This window comes from Schistocerca piceifrons, chromosome 7 (genome assembly GCF_021461385.2).
Source record: "Schistocerca piceifrons isolate TAMUIC-IGC-003096 chromosome 7, iqSchPice1.1, whole genome shotgun sequence".
NCBI classification, from domain to species: Eukaryota; Metazoa; Arthropoda; class Insecta; order Orthoptera; family Acrididae; genus Schistocerca; species Schistocerca piceifrons.
Window position 1 is genome coordinate 8,049,464 of NC_060144.1, and position 17,649 is coordinate 8,067,112.

General features: G+C 37.4%; 1 protein-coding gene across 1 annotated transcript in view; it reads right to left on the reverse strand.

Annotated features, from left to right (window-relative positions):
* The window catches only part of LOC124805008 (fibrillin-2-like), a 425,338-nt gene that overhangs the window by 90,572 nt on the left and 317,117 nt on the right, over window positions 1-17,649 (reverse strand). The window contains exons 38-43 of the mRNA XM_047265408.1: window positions 14,665-14,784; window positions 12,745-12,924; window positions 12,395-12,507; window positions 11,110-11,242; window positions 7,501-7,749; window positions 6,773-6,976 (exon numbers count right to left, since the gene is read on the reverse strand). Coding sequence (XP_047121364.1) covers window positions 6,773-6,976; window positions 7,501-7,749; window positions 11,110-11,242; window positions 12,395-12,507; window positions 12,745-12,924; window positions 14,665-14,784 — 999 coding nt within the window. The remainder of the gene's footprint in view (window positions 1-6,772; window positions 6,977-7,500; window positions 7,750-11,109; window positions 11,243-12,394; window positions 12,508-12,744; window positions 12,925-14,664; window positions 14,785-17,649) is intronic.

A 17,649-nucleotide genomic window follows, 5' to 3' on the forward strand; every position in this document is an offset into this window, starting at 1 on the left:
TTGTCAAAGAACAAATTGAAATTATTGATTGACAGCTTTTATTGGCATAGTACACCTGAAGAGCACTGTTTCAAACCACATTTAAGTCCAATACACAAAATTTTACAGGAGAAGCAAAATACTGAATAACTCTAACATGGGAATTTTTTACAAGTTGTAAAGTAAGTAGTCCTTGTGTTGGAGGCTTACTTCTAGAAATATGAATAGTGAAATAAGTTTCTACTCGCATAATTCAAATTAAAGGAAAATGTACTGGACTTAATATGCTTTGATCCAATAATTTGTAAAATATACAAATAAAGATTAATTTAAATTAAATACATAACTAATTATCATAGACGAACATTATCCTTAAATACAAAATTATTTTTTTCACAATAAATGTTCTATGGTGTTCATAACATCCTTCTTGCTGCCATTTGACTTGAATAGGATTTATATCAAACTAACACTTTATTATTCAAAACCATGTTACTACACAATAAACACATTCACATTAACAGTTTTGCTATACAATTCACAGTACCCTTCTACTATAATTCTTTAATGATCTACATTAACATCTACATGGATGCTCGGCAAATCACACTGAAGTGTCTGGCAGAGGGTTCATGGAACAACCTTAACAATGATTCTCTATTGTTCCAATCTCAAACAGTGTCAACCAAATATTTTCGCATTCGGAGGAGAAAGTCAGCAGTTGATATTTCATGAGGAGATTTCACCACAATGAAAAACACCTTTGTTTTAATGATGTCCACCCCAAATCCTGTATCATGCCCATGACACTCTCTCCCCTATTTTGTGATAATCCAAAACATGCTGCTCTTCTTTGACCTTTCTTGATATATTCCCTTAATCCTACCTGATAAGGATCCCAGACCATGCAGTGGTACTCCAAAAGAGAATGGACAAGCGTTCTTTCCAATTTAAGTTGTTCGTAATTGTAATTTCTAGGTATTTAGTTGAATATATGGTCTTTAGATTTGACTGATTTATCATGTAACCAATGTGTAACGGATTCCTTCTAGCACTCATGTGGATGACCTCACACTTTCATCATTTAGAGTCAATTGCTAATTTTCACATCATGCAGATATCTTTTCTAAATCATTTTGCAATTTGTTTTGATCTTCTGATGACTTTACTAGACGATAAATGACAGCATCAGCTGCCAATAACCTAAGACAGCTACTCAGATTGTCTCCTAAATCATTTATGTAGATATTTATTTATATAGATAAGATACTGTATTACATAAATGCTTCTGTATGATGTTATTAAATAACATTGTTAATCCAAAACCTAAATCTTCTAGTTCAACATTTTGATTTATAGAATGCTTATAATGGCCATCCTATTGGTTTCTCTTCAGATTTGGTTCAGTCTTCCTCTTCCTTCCAAGCAACCACAAGATGACATACTGACTTCTTCCTCATTGCCAGTTTCTACAGCAACTGAATTGATGATGTTAGCACAGAAATGTAAATCTCATTTGATCCTCCAACAATCCTCAAACTGTTTACATAGCAAATTATTCACACTCAGTCTTCTTTTCTTTATGCGCTGTATTGGTGCTTTAACTTGATGTGCATATTTGATTTTCTTATCTCTCTTTTGACTTCTTCTTGAATTATTGTCTACAGCAATTTCTTCCTCCATAAATGAAGAAACTGTTCCCTTACACACAACTCACAAGTAAAGATAACTGTCATTATTGACCACAGAGCAGTGCTGAGTGCTCGTTGTCAGTATAACAAACTAAGCAAAGCAACTAATCAGCTTCATGTAGTGTTAATGTTGGACAAAATATGACTTGAAATACACACTTCAGAGAACTGAATATGATTTCAAACAACAGCTAGTTTTCAGCTGCTATTTACACTATTAGTGAATACAATTTGTTCCAGTCTGATTTCACAGCATGAAAGAGCACTTCAGAAATAATACAAAAATGTATCAAACTCAATTTTGTCCACTGGTAGACATGATACAATTTGAAACAATACTCCTCATCTGTGACACAACAACGGATGATAGAAAAGTCACATTGGGCAATATCTGCATGAACAGGCAACAAGTAGCATAATAATGTGGGCTGTCTGTATTCTAGGAGAAACAAGTGTTAAAAACAAACAACAGGTGTGAAAAATTTACATAGAATATCTTCTAACATTAGTGTGAGTATACAGTTACACAGATTGACACTGGAGTTAAACAAGTATGAGGAGTGTTCAAAAGAAAAGGTATGAACAACACTGTGGGTATAATTGAAGTTTTTATTCAAAAGTAATCATAAGAGGCCTATTGTTTCACAAGCTGAAGGATACCCTGTTCCCAGAATTACTGTGGCTCTGAAAGGAGCCAGTCCTCCACTGAGTCCTTCAACTTGTCATCCGAGTTGAAGCGCTTCTCTTTGATATGTTTTTTTAATGAGCCAAACACATGGAAGTCGCAAGGCAATAGAGCAGATGCTCATGCTGCTCCCACTTGGACCTGGCTATTATACTTCATGTGATCTTGGAGATGTGTGGACACACGCTTTCGTGGAGCAGAATCACTTCCTCTGTGGAAAGCACAGGCTGCTTGCTCTTTATGGACTTTTGTCGGCTATGGTGTGTCTCACACGACATGTCATTGTTAATGGTTTTTCCTTTCTTGAGGAATTTGATGAGTATCGGACCTCAGAAATCGAAAAGGACAGTGAGTGCCACCTTGTCTGCTGAGGGCACAGCTTCAAATTTTTTTAGGGGGATGTGATGACGCTACATTTATGTCCCTAGCTATCTCACTATGTTATCCCAAAGGGCATAGGCAAATTTCAACTGGTTTGGCTGTTACCACATTTCATACCTTTCAATTTTAACACTCCTTAAAGATGCCAATATCACATAAACTACTCTCATCACTCCCAGAGGAAGTTTTCACACCCTTAAACTTGAAAAAAAGGGAAATGAGTTGACTGAACATACCTAAATCACATTCATTCTGCTGATGTCAGTGTGCTGTTTGCCTCTAGAGCAGACACTCTTCAAAAATTAATGGAAGAACTTAATAAAGCAAGTTCGAAAGAAGGCCCAAAAATCAACTGTAGTAATATTAAAATCACAAGCAGCCAACACATCAAAAAGAATATAACACAAATTGACTATTAAGTCATACCTTTTATACACTACTGCCCATTAAATATGCTACACCACAAAGATGACGTGCTACAGACGCGAGATTTAACTGACAGGAAGAAGATGCTGTGATATGCAAATGACAGAGCATTCACACAAGGTTGGCACCAGTGGCGACATCTACAACGTGCTGACATGAGGAAAGTTTCCAACCGATTTCTCATACACAAACAGCAGTTGACTGGTGTTGCCTGGTGAAACATTGTTGTGATGCCTCGTGTAAGGGGGAGAAATGCGTACCACCACGTTCCCGACTTTGATAAAGGTCAGATTGTAGCCTATCGCGATTGCGGTTTATCGTATCGCGACATTGCTGCTCACATTGGTAGAGATCCAATGACTGTTAGCAGAATATGGAATCGGTGGTTTCAGGAGGGTAATACGGAACACCGTGCTGGATCCCAGTGGCTTCGTATTACTAGCAGTCGAGATGACAGGCATCTTATCCACGTGGCTGTAACGGATCGTGCAGCCATGTCTCGATCCCTGAGTCAACAGATGGGGACATTTGCTAGACAACAACCATCTGCACGAACAGTTCGACAACGTTTGCAGCAGCATGGACTATCAGCTGGGAGACCATGGCTGCGGTTACCCTTGATGCTGCATCACAGACAGGAGCGCCTGTGATGGTGTACTCAGCGACGAACCTGGGTGCATGAATGGCAAAGCGTCATTTTTTTGGATGAATCCAGGTTCTGTTTACAGCATCATGATGGTCGCATCCGTGTTTGGCGACATCGCGGTGAACACACATTTGAAGGGTGTATTCGTCATCGCCATACTGACGTATCACCCAGCATGATGCTATGGAGTGCCATTGGTTACACGTCTCGGCCACCTCTTGTTCACATTGACGGCACTTTGAACAGTGGACGTTACATTTCAGATGTGTTACGACCCATGGCTCTACCCTTCATTCAATCCCTGCGAAACCCTACATTTCAGCAGGATATTGCACGACCGCATGTTGCAGGTCCTGTACAGGCCTTTCTGGATACAAAAAATTTTCAACTGCTGTCCTGGCCAGCACATTCTCCAGACCTCTCACCAACTGGGAGAGGCATGAAAGCCAACATATGAGACAGGGGATGGACTAGAGTGGTAAACTTAGTTATGACTATAACAAAAATGAAATGAGAGCAGGAAAGGTAACAAGATGAAAAAGTGACCAGATGTAGATGGATCTATAACTTCTTTCTGAATTTCAAGAAATAAGACAAGGGCAATAACATAATGAAAGATAAGGAGACAACATCATAAAAACATGCAGGAGTAACATCAACGTATGTAGCTGAAAACCACAATGAATGGGAAGTTTTTTAATGAACAGTTGATATCAAATGGCTGGTGATGATAATGATAAACTTATCCTATAAATGGTTAACGAGTAGCTAATCAACTTTCATATGTCACAATTAAATTAGAGTTAACAGAGACACTAACAAACACAAACACATACACAAAATTCAAGCTTTTGCAACACGGTTGCTTCATCAGGAAAGAGGGAAGGAGAGGGAAAGACGAAAGGATATGGGTTTTAAGGGAGAGGGTAAGGAGTCATTCCAATCCCGGGAGTGGAAAGACTTACCTTAGGGGAAAAAAGGGACGTTTGGTAAGTTATAACATCTTTGCTTTTAGATGTATTTTTCCCATGTGGAATGTTTCCCTCTATTATATTCATATTAAATTAGAGTTATGTATATTACTTAATTTTATTCCTTTATATCCACTTACATTGTTTGTAAATAGCAGTTAAATACGAAGTTTTATTATTTGGATAACAATGTGAATTTTACTGTGCAATATCGTACAATTCTGTTTAATAAAAGTAAATAAATAAAAAAAAAGAGGAACAAAAACTTCACCTGTTAAAAGATGGGATACTGTTTCACATTACTACTAGCAGACATGATGAAAAATAAAATGCTATCTGCACAAGTTCAAAGTTACCAAAAATTTTCATTTAGAAGCCTCCTGCAAGCAAGCAGCCTCACAAGCCACTGTGAAAGGATCAGGAATAAGGAGTTACCATTTTGGATGACATAAGGATTTTTACACATTCTGTTCCTTCTGTGAGTGAAGAAATATAATAAGAACAAGCTTAGATTGCATGAAAATTTATTGTTTATTGCTTTATCATGTTCAAATAAAGATATGAGACTGACAACTATGAGGAAAGGAAAGAAGGATGTGATTTAACATACTGCTAACAACAAAGCCATCAGAGATGAAACACAAGGGTCAAGTGAACAAAGATGGCAAAGGAAATCAACTGTGTCTTTTTCAAAGAAATCATTCCTGCATTCAGCTTCAACACTTTAAGAACCAAGTGAGGTAGCACAGTGGTCAGCACACTGGACTGGCATTCGGGATGACAACAGTTCAAACCTGGATCCAGCCATGCTGATTTAGCTTTTCTGTGATTTTCCTAGATCACCTTTAGGCAAATGTCAGGATGGTTCCGTTGACAGGGCATGGCCGACTTCCTTCCCCATCCTTCCCTAATCCAATGGGACCAATGACCTCACTGTTTGGTCCCTTCCCCCAAATCAACCAACCAACCACTCAACCAACAGTTCAGAGAAATATCTTTGCTACAACAGATGAGGGAGTATGTGGACGTGCACAAAAATGGAATAACAAAGATTAGAACTAACTGTTTTATTCACTACATTCAAAGAATCTAAGGAGTTGACACACATGATCAGTGTCTATCCTCATATGCAAAGATATGTCAAGGGGTATAAGAAAATATACATCTACCTCCTGGACATAACGATGCTGAATGCAATCATCACCTACTGTTTATTGAACCAAGCAACCAAGTGGATTACTTCCAGCTCAGTGTGGCACAGTAGTCTTAAACAATGTAACCCTCTCTGACTACATCCATAAGGGAAAAACCAAGCAAAGCTGAAAATCCACTCGGACTTCAAAAAAGGAGTTGGGGGTATTTTCCAGGAAAAACATTGCCAAATGAGAAGAAAACCACTTCTTCAAGAAGATGCAACATCTGCTCTGATTGCTGACTATATGGAGAATCATGTTTCGAGTGTAGTAGTTCTAAATTGATTTTCATGTGGACAAATGCTTCATCATGTACCATTCACAAAGCAGCAAAGTGTAAATGGGGATTTGACCCTTACGCTAGTTTAGCAATAAAGGCGATTCAATGCCACTGGGTTTGGCCATATTTAGAGTAACACAAATATCAATCCTATGTGATAACTATGAATGTATGAGTAAATTTATAGTTACCATCTGTGGGACTGCTGAATAAACTTAAAAGTTCAAGTAAACTGATAAAAAAGAAAATTAAATATGATGTATCCAGTAACAGTGACAATATAAAAAAAATAGCAGCAATAAGTACCAAATGAAATTTTATTCCAGCAATTTTGTATCTTGTGAAATCTTCACATGTTTATAGCATTGCTATATGTTGAAAAATCTCAGTTACATCACATATCATTTCACAGTGGCACATCACAAATTCACTTCCAATGTATTTGACAGGTATTCAGTACATATTAAAGATGGAATAACAAACAGGCACTGGATTGACATTCAAGCTGCAGCTGGCTTACCATGTCCATCCACTGAGAAGCCTGGATCAAGACAGAGGTCACGATATTCATCAGAGCCGTGTGGTGGACAGCGCTCACAGAGAGGGCCCCAAGCTTCACCCATAGTACAGCAACAGTCTGCACGTGTCACTGACATAAGCCCATCAGTATGTGTTGCACAACGACCACCCACCAACTGCCGGAAACAATATCCTAACCTGCGGTCTTAGGGAAAAGATAACAGTTGTTTGAAATGCTGGACATAAGAAGAAGAGCATGCTGAACATTAAAAAAATAGAAAAGACAGCGTGTATTCTGTACTTCATATTTTGTTCACAGAATGCAAACAACACCATTACTGAGATAAAAAGTGCAGAATATGTAATAACGCCAATGGAGAATTGTCATCTGCTTACTGATCTTAAGAGCTCTCATTAAACTTCTATTTCCTAAGTCATGCACTGCCATACAAAACCTTGGGACAGTAGAAATATTTGTTTTAGAATAACAGATACATGAGAAAAAATTTGAAATATCATTATTAATCCATAGATACAAATTTAAAGAAGGTCAAAAATTTAAATCTTTCAGTCATGTTTAAATCAAGAAGTTGTGAGTGAAACGTTTATCATGGTGGACATGTACAAAGAAATATGTTCACTTCAATAATCTGAGAGCTAACTAGAACTTCTTTTGTAAATACAATTAACCGTAAATCTGACTACTTTTTACTTAGTTATCTTTCTTACCTATGCACTGTTTCCTGTCATGGCTGTTTTCATAGCCCTCATAGCAATCACAACGATAACTTCCCTGCAGGTTGACACAGTTGCCATTTTTGCATATGCCCGGATTAAGGGCACATTCATTAACATCACGACAGTCGTCTGTCATACCAACTTGCTGATAACCTTCAGGGCATATGCACATAAATGTGCCAATCAAATTCTTGCATTGATATTTACAGTTGTTGGCAGGTGTTACACATTCATCAACATCTGAAAGATGCAGATATAAAAGCAAGTTACCATCAATGAGATTACATGTAAATACAATGTTTGGTTTCATAGTTAACTTTCAGTTCAACTGATTTAGTCTATTTCACAACAGACCAAACCTGGGTGCTTGGTCGGGATCAAAATTCAGATCTTTGCTATCCATGGGCAGGAAACTATCCTGGTTTAGGTTGTAGTATAATAAACATTAATAATCTGCCAGAGCTTCACATCAATATACACTCTGGAGATGTCTTATTGCATTATATTTCTCACTGTGGAGTTTCGTTTTTTAGTATAAAAGTTTTGGAGTGACTTCAGAATTGAATAAATTACTGTTAATTCTATTCTGTTCATCATAAGAATAAACCTGATGTAAACAAACACAAACACAATGATTGATCAGAAGCTGTAGCATAAGTACAATGGTATTGTTACACTCTTGGAAGTAGGTCCTACTTATGTTTATGTACTCGAATACCAAATGGAAGGTATCTGCAAGAAGCAACATTCTCCGGAAATTATCAGGTACAGCCTGGGGGATGCATATTCGCATCTTAAGAACTTCTGCTGTAGCTCTTTGTTATTCAGCTGCAGAATATGCATGCTGTGTCTGGTGCAGATCTAGTCACACCAAACAAGTGGATATCGCCTCGAATGAAACCTGCAGACTCATTACGGGAAGTTTGAGATCTATACCACTCGATAAAGTTCATCATCTAGCAGGCATCCCACCTCCAGACATCTGTTGTGATTGTGCATCCAGACTGGAAAAGTGTAAGGCATTGAATCTGAAGAGCTACCCACTAGACGGGTACCAGCCAGCAGTACCAAGGCTCAAGTCAAGGAAAAGCTTTCTCCATTCAACTGAAAGCCTCACCGAACCACCTTCAAACTTCAGAGTCAACTCGTGGCATTCCAGATCCAGCCACCTTGCAGGGTGCATGATCCTGACCAAAAGCCTGCCATCAGGTCACGAAGAAGGCTGGTTGATACGGAAGACCATCAAAAGGCTGCATTCGAGAGTTGAAGAACGAAGACCAACTTGAAAAAGTGGGGATTTGCACGCAACTCCACAGCATGTGAATGTGGTGAAGAACAGACAGTGAGTCATCTTCTTGTCTGGAGCCCATTCCCAATGTCATGCACGCCACAGAATGTCATCGATGCCACCGAGGAAGCGTGCGAAGTTGCTGCATACTGGTTACGCCGCATTTAATTGTAACTGTAATGCTTATAGTACCATGTTTTGGAACATTTTGTATAACTTGTCAGCTATAGTATGTGTTTCTGACACAATTAAATAAATGAATGTATTAAATATATTATTACTAAGTTGCATTAAATGAAATTTTAAGATTTTATAATTTATTAACAGCCATCAATGTTTTTCGTAATTGTGCTTTAGCTATGTAGTTTTATTTCAACAATTGTGTACAGTTACAGTCTCTGTACTGTCGTGCCCTGATTGTCCCACCGTTAATACGCAGTACGGAGATGGCTGGAGTTGGTTCCTGTTCCGTAGTGAAACACATGTGTGGAACACGGTTAAAAAGTGCCAAGAAATAGGTTGTTCTTCATGTTTCTTGTACATTTACAGAAAAGATCAGCTTTGAAGTGTTCAGAGATGGTATTTGATATAGTTGAGATACAAAAAACTCTTTGGATGTATAGCAGACTTGGTAGTGTAGTAGCTTGACAACCAAGTGTAGTTCATAGATTGCTGGTTCACATCTCGCTGAAGTCACCTCTTTTTTCATTCAATTATAAATACCTACATCTTGTAATTCTAAAATTCATAATCGTCTTTTTATGAGTAATGTATGTCTTCTTGTTTCTAATTACATATTGCATGCAAAATTCCTGTTTTCATTTCAAATATAAATTCCTTATTACTGATATTTTATGAAAGATTGTTAATAAAGGTTGCTTAAATAAGAAAACATTATAGTAAAATTTTCAGGGCAAAAGTGAAAAACCAAATACTATTTATTTGGACTATGTCCATTGCCTTATACCACAAATGTAGTCCCACTTGAACCAGAGTGATAAGCGTCATAGCAACAACAAAAACAATCATTTTCACAGCATCAAGCACACCATACACATGCTGCATTTTTACATTAAACCCAACAGAACACATCTGGAGCCAAGTTAAGAGATTTAGCCTGAGAAATTTCAAGACTTGCACACATCACTGCTGAACACTGGCGGGATCCAGAATGGCACGCCATAAAAGAAGAGGAGAAAATGCGATGCCTGGGTGGCTTTGTAGTTTCTGTTGCTGATCGACTCATTATCAACATAGCAGATGACAGTTCCATAACTGAAGCGTATTTCTTTGATCTGGATAAGGAAGGAGCTGAGAGTTTACCAAATGACTGACTGTAATTAATACCTTCACTGGCTTCAGTATTCAAACAGTATGGTGAAATCACTGCAGTATGCTTTTGCATCACACATAGCTCACTCACAAAAATTATCCTGTGTTTGAGTTAGGAATTTTCATCACTCTTGTTTGTATTTAGAATACTATGTTAGGTGAGAATGAGAGCATTTTATGCTTTCCATCTGCTCACCTAAGAAGCATGCAGTATTGCAGGAGTTTTGCCAAATATTATTTCATTCTCTTTAAAAATTAAATGACATTCGAAGCTATATTGTTTCTGGCTTATCCCTTTTTATGCCTGAACTGCAACTGCTCACATCGTTGCAGGTTAGTTGGACCAGCTGGTTGGCTAGTGGTGTCCTAGTCTAATGCACAAGTAAAGCTGTTATCCCACATTATCGCTCAGTCTATGTGCATGTAACACAGCATAAAACGTATTCTTATTATCATAGTTGACTGTACTGGACGTAGCTCGGCTTCCACTCCACATGAAATGAAATCCAATAAGACTGAAACAAATGTGGAGGAATACATGGTGTAATGTAAACATCAAATTTATTCTTACGATGAACGGAATATAATAGCAGTCACAGACGAAGAAGAAGAAGAAGAAGAAGAAGAAAATTGAAATACCAGTGTGTTTTATGTTTCAAACAGTATGTGATAAGTAAAAATGAAATATTAATGAAGACACACACACACACACACACACACACACACACACACACACAGAGAGAGAGAGAGAGAGAGAGAGACGGGGGGGGGAGTAGTATTTATTTCTCCCTGTCCAAGATTGGGGTATCAGTTATATAGTCCCATTATCACTAATATTCTGAGTTTAATTAACAGCACATAACATACTCATGTTGGAAAACATATTATTTCAATGAATTCCAAACAAGTTTCAAAAACTTATTAAGTATAACATGCACTTACACAGTACTGAGTTTTCTTCTTACAAGAAAATGCCTTACCTTGACAGTGCCTTCCATCTGGTGCCAATGTGTATCCATAAGGACAAATGCAACGGAATGAGCCTGGAACATTGTGACAGCGAAATGCACACTGGCTGCCCATTTCTAAGCATTCATTTACATCTTCACATACCTACAGAAAGAAATCGAATATTGTTTTACATTTCTTTTACTGCATAAAATATTTTAAGGCTGACAATTAGATTTCCATAGTAAACAGACCAATACTCAGACAAAAGACAAAGCTGTTTAAATATTGCACAGATCTGCCACAACAATTCTCATCTGACAATTCAAAAATTAGGAAAACAAAGTTTGAAATGTAGAAAATAAAAAATCTGAAAAAGAAACTACATTGCCCAAGGATTACACAGGCCAGCCTGGTGACAATGAAACCAGCCCGACAGCAGAGATGAACTACATGCTGTACACATTTCTGAATCACGAAAGACAACACCCTCTGATGATGAAATGCACACAAAAGAAGAACACTCATATGCACGATTGAAGAAAGTGTGCTCGAGATGTAAACTGTGAGATTCTCTTCCATTCTAGTTTTAGTTTTATGCACTGACCGTAATTTTATTTTATCTTATCCTGTCTTCTTTTAACACAACGACTTTTTTAATCTCGATGTAGTACATTAGTGACTTACGGAAGCTGCACACTGCGTAAAGAGTGATTGGTTGCCTTACAACTACAGTTCATATCATACATACTTTTAAACAGGGTGGTGCACAAGAAACTGGCCCCGAGTACAGATTGCTGGCCAATTACGCACAAATTGTTGCCCATTGTGAGCAGATACAATGACAAACAGATGGATATGCAACAATTACATAATAAAGAAATAACAAATAAGCTAATGCAAGCAACAGTTTCGAAACAACAGATGACAATTGGTGAGCGACAATGAACAGTATAGTAAGCAGGGCCAGTGCTGCACTGCGTTTCTGTTTAACTATGTAAGATCAGACTGAGAATGTCTTTTGTTTGTTTTAATAGATCTGGGGGCCTTGATATTTTAACAGTACTGGTAATCCTTACTAAGATCAATAAGACAACAGAATGTTAGAACATTTCATTTATAATGTTTCAGTTAAAAAGGCATACAAATTACTGGAGGAAAAGAGGAATAAACAATAGAGAAAACGTGGACAATTAATAAAGCACTTTCTTACTAAGACACAGATGATGGGCTAAATATCAAGAAAGCAAAATGCAATATTTTGATAAAAATACAGTACTTAGCTAACTAACATAATGTAGGAAATACAAATCCAACCTGCATTGGTCCTGGGGCAAACCCATCACTGCAAGAACACTCAAATCCTCCTTCCACATTTGAACATGTGCCATTTCCACAAATACTGCTTGAAGTGAGACATTCATTTTCATCTGCAGAGGAAAAGAAGCATCTCAGTTATTTTCTGTCCCAAAATTAGTATTACTCCCATAAAATGTAAAACTGATTTGTTTCTCTTTTAGCAAACAAAGTTACTGCTCATGAATTATGGAAACAAATGACCTGTCTCAAGATACATATGCATATAAAGTATAAACAGGTAGAATAAAAAGTTAATGTGATGGTTTGAAAGTTTTAAACTTCAAAATGATTGCATTTCCAAAATTCACCTATGCACTTTCTTCCAGTTTCGTCCAATACAAAACCAGCGGGGCATTCACAACGGAAAGATCCATCTGTATTTATACATTCCCCTCCTTCACAGGCATTGGGCATAAATGAACACTCGTTAAGATCTTCACCTGAATCCAAGCGTCCGGGACCTTCGGGACACATACGCCGGAACTCATCTACGGAAAGGCAAGATTTTTAATGGTGACAAACAGTAATTGACAATGGCTACTAAGAATGCTTGGATACAGTTTTTGCAACATCAGTGAAAAATTAATGAACAATTAATGTTGATGTATAATGACTTCCAGAATTCTAGGAGTAAATTTACTTAGTATAAGCATCCAATTGACTAGAAGAAGGGATCTGTTGGTAGGACATGTTCTGAGGCATCAAGGGATCACCAATTTAATAATTTTTAACATTTTAATGCGGCGACAGCAACTGATATTGTTTATATAAGAATATACAGCCTACAGTTGCAGGTTAACTTTATCGTGTACCTAGGTTTCAACGTTAGTAATAACGTCTTCTTCAGAACATAAAATATTATTTAAATATTTGCCTAAAACAGGCCATGTCCTAAGTCAACTTCATAAAACTTGATGCATAACCATAAGGTTTTGTAACTTCTATTAAACAAGCTGTAGCAAATTCACTTTAAGCCCGTTGTATGGGCCTCGTCGTGTGACTAGAGTCTCTAGTCACACGACAAAACCTTATGGTTATGCATCAAGTTTTATAAAGTTGACTTAGGACATGGCCTGTTTTAGGCAAACATTTAAATAATATTTTATGTTCTGAAGAAGATGTTATTACTAACGTTGAAACCTAGGTAAACTATAAAGTTAACCTGCAACTGTAGGCTGTATATTCTTATATACACCAATTTAATATTGGATGGCAGCACGGAGGGTAAAAATCGTAGAGGGAGACAAAGAGATGAGTACACTAAGCAGATTCGGAAGGATGTAAGTTGCAGAAGGTACTGGGAGATGAAGAAGCTTGCACAGGATAGAGTTGCATGGAGAGCTGGACTGAAGACCACAACAACAACAACAAATATCCAGTTACATCATAGATGATATCATTTTAAAGTGTATGCATTATACAAATCTAACTTTAGCATTAAAAGCTTTACCATGAGGTAGTGTGAGGAAACAAGACTTGAAGACTATACTTCTTATTTTATATAGGAAAGTATTACGTGGAACTGATTAATTAGCAGTTTCTGAAAAATGGGAATGTGTACAGAATGGGAAAAACTTGAAAGATAAACAAGGAAAAGAGAGATTGCTACTTATGGTAAAGATAACACGTTAAGTTGCAGACACGCAAAATCAAAAGACACTTACACGTCAGATTTTGACAACATCCTTCACCAGAAAAAGAGAAACAAACACCATTCATTAACAAAAGAAAGCATACCTCATGTACACGTGACTGCCAACTCCAGCAGCTCATGCCTGAAGGCTCTGGATGAAAGCTTATGTGTAAGTGTCTCTTAATTGAGCCTGTCTGCAACTTAACGTGTCATCTTTATGATATGTAGCAATCTACCTTTTCCTACACTGTTGATATTGCTACCTAGTATCCATTGTTTGAAAGATAAACAGTTTAGGTGTTATATTAAATTGCTGCATGTTGTAAATTGGCAGTCATAATCAGACACCAGAAGGTAAATTAAATAACCATGTCATCTTTAGTGAACAAAGTGCAGCAGGTACCTGGTTATTTTACATAGAAGGCTGATGATGATTTAACATAAGACAGTGGGAGTGACATTTAAAGAGATTGATTGGTGCCTACTGTAAGGATTTTGGGGACAGTCCACAAGTATGAATTCTATGAGAATAGAGGTGTATTCAGATTCCATAGCTCATGTGATCTCTCTATCTTAATTCTAAAGTATGACTTACCAGAGCCTTTAGGTGGACATGGTTCACAGTATTTCCCCCAGGCTGCACCCATTGAGCAACAACACTGCTTTGCAGTGATGAGTGTCATCCGGGCAGCTGAACAGTGACCTGTGAACATTTCTACAACCAGCAGAAAACTGTTACTCTTGAGATTTAGGTAATTAATATACTTTGATAATATTTATGGTACGTATAGTGGCTATTCTTGGCAAAACTGAGATGGTGAGAGGATGGAAAACTTAACAATAAAATCTATCTACTATCTTTTCAATAGCATATTTTATTCACAAATGAATGCTGGAAGAGAATCTAATTTTCATTATCAAACAAAATACACGACTGAAAAGATGGTAGATGGTTACTGATTAGGCACACTGTTTAGCAAAACATGCTGCCCATCTGGTAAGACTTTTTTAAATGTATTTCAGCCTCAGGTCATTCAAATGGTATTGTTTCAGGTTTTAACTTATTAAGAAGTCATTATCAAATAATCAGCTTAAAATTAAGGATATGGGAAATAGTAAAATACTGGGAAGCTACATTACAAGTCAAACTCACTTCTATAATTACTTCAGTCAACTGTACAAGCCTGGAGAGGCGCTCACATTGCCATTATGGGTGTCGCTATGGGCTTATTTAGTTGACGAGTTACCTTGTAACATATATAAGTATGCATAGAAGTTAGTTTCATTTGTGATATAGTTCCCCAGTACTTTACTACTTCCCTTTTTCTTTATTTTCAAGCAGATCATCTGATGATGAGTCGGTAATATGTCAAAATCAGTAATTATCAGAGGCTGAAACATATAATAACAATAGATGAACTTTCTTATTATTATATTTTCTATTTCTTAATATTGCTATTCATTCATAATAACTTGCAACAGGTGAAAGGAAGCACAAGCATGCAAAAAATGCATGATAAAAAATGCAAAATGGGTAAGCAGGGATGGCTACAGGACAAATGTAAGGTTGGAGAAACATGCATGTGTAGAGGTAATACAGATATTGCCTACAGCAAATTAAGAGGTCATTGGAGAAAAGAGAAGCAGCCGTATGAGTATCAAGAATTCAGTTGGCAATCCGGTACTAAACAAAGACGCGAAAGCTGTAAGGAATATATGAAGTGTCTATACAAGAGGAGCTAGCTTGAGGACAATATTCTAGAAGGAGAGGAGGAAATTGGTGTAAATGAGATGGGAGATATGATACGGCAAGAAGAATTTGACAGAGCACTGAAGGACCTAAGTGGAAACAAGTCCCCTGGAGTAGACAACATTCCCTGAGAATTACTGAGATCCTTGGGAGATCCAGCTGTGACAAAACTGTTCCACCAGATGTGCAAGATATAAGAGACAGGAGAAACTTCCTCATATTTCAAGAAGAATATAATAAATCAAATTTCAAAGAAAGAAGGTGCAGACAAGTGTGAATAGTAACAAATAATCAGTTTAACGAGTCATGCTTGCATAATACTGACACAAATTATTTACAGAAGAATGGAAAAACTCGGGGGGGAGGGGGGGGGGGCTACATCCATGTTTACATGATTACTCTGCAATTCACACTCAAGTCCTTGACAGAGGATTCACAGTACCACTTTTAGACTACTTCTTGATCATTCCACTCTCGAACAGCACATGGGAAAAATGAACATATAAACCCTTCTGTGCAAGCTTTGATTTGCCTGATTTTATCATGTAGATGGGAGTCAGAAAAATATTTTCACATTCCTTAGACAAACATGGTGACTGGAATTTCACGAAAAGATGTCAATGCAATGAAATACACCTTCATTTTAATGATTACAACCCCAATTCACTTATCATGTCTGTGATACTCTCTCCCCTATTTCGCAATAATACAAAATGAGTTGCCCTACTTTGAACTTTTTCAATGTCCTCCATTAACCCTATCTGGTGAGGATCCCACACCATGTAGCAATACTCCAGAAGACAACAGACAAGCTTAGTATAGGCAGTCTCTTTAGTAGATCCATTGCATCTTTTAAGCGTTCTGGCAATAAAACACAGTCTTTCATTTGCCTTTGCAGCAACATTTTCTCTGTATTGGTTCCAATTCAAGTTGTTTGTAAGTGTAATCTCTAGGTATTTAGTTGACTCCTTACCCTATCCCTTAAAACCCACATCCTTTCATCTTTCCCTCTCCTTCCCTCTTTCCTGATGAAGCAATCGTTGGTTGCGAAAGCTTGAATTTTGTGTGTATGTTTGTGTTTGTTTGTGTGTCTATCAACATGCCAGCGCTTTCGTTTGGTAAGTTACATCATCTTTGTTTTTAGATATATTTTTCCCACGTGGAATGTTTCCCTCTATTATATTCGTATCATATAATTTGATAGATAAAAAAATCTACTAACCAAGTGATGGCAGTAACAAAGACATACAAAAGTTAAGGAAATGTGCAAACTTATGGAATTTGTTTCACCACACGTGCCATCTGGATTCCTCTCCCCGATACCAGTTTCACAGAACTCTGCAGGTGGAAACTGACATTACAGCATGTGCTTGGTTCTCACCACCCACCTACCCTTAATTTACATCAATTTCTTTGGACCCAGCATTTCTTTTCACTAACTATTCCTTTCTTCATTCTCTTATAGTTTTCTATGTCTTTTATTTTCTTACCTGTCTCTTTTTCTCCACCCTTACCTCCACCACATATATTGTACTTAGTTTTCCATTATTAACTGTTGCATGATGTCTGATCAGTAATCCCTGTCTTGCTTATTACCCCGAATTCTGACTTTAAGCACGCAGGCTTTCATGTCTCTTCCAGTGCAGTCCACAACAATCAGTCCCATCTCGTAAGTCTCCCCTGTTCTGGGGTTCTGGGCAACTTTTCCATAATTCTCCCCATTTCCTAAACAGAACTAGTTCTTTTCCTTCATCCCTCTTCCTTCACCTTCAACCCTTCTGCCAAAAGGAGTCACTGGCTCTGACAGATTACGAATTTGCGTGACTATCA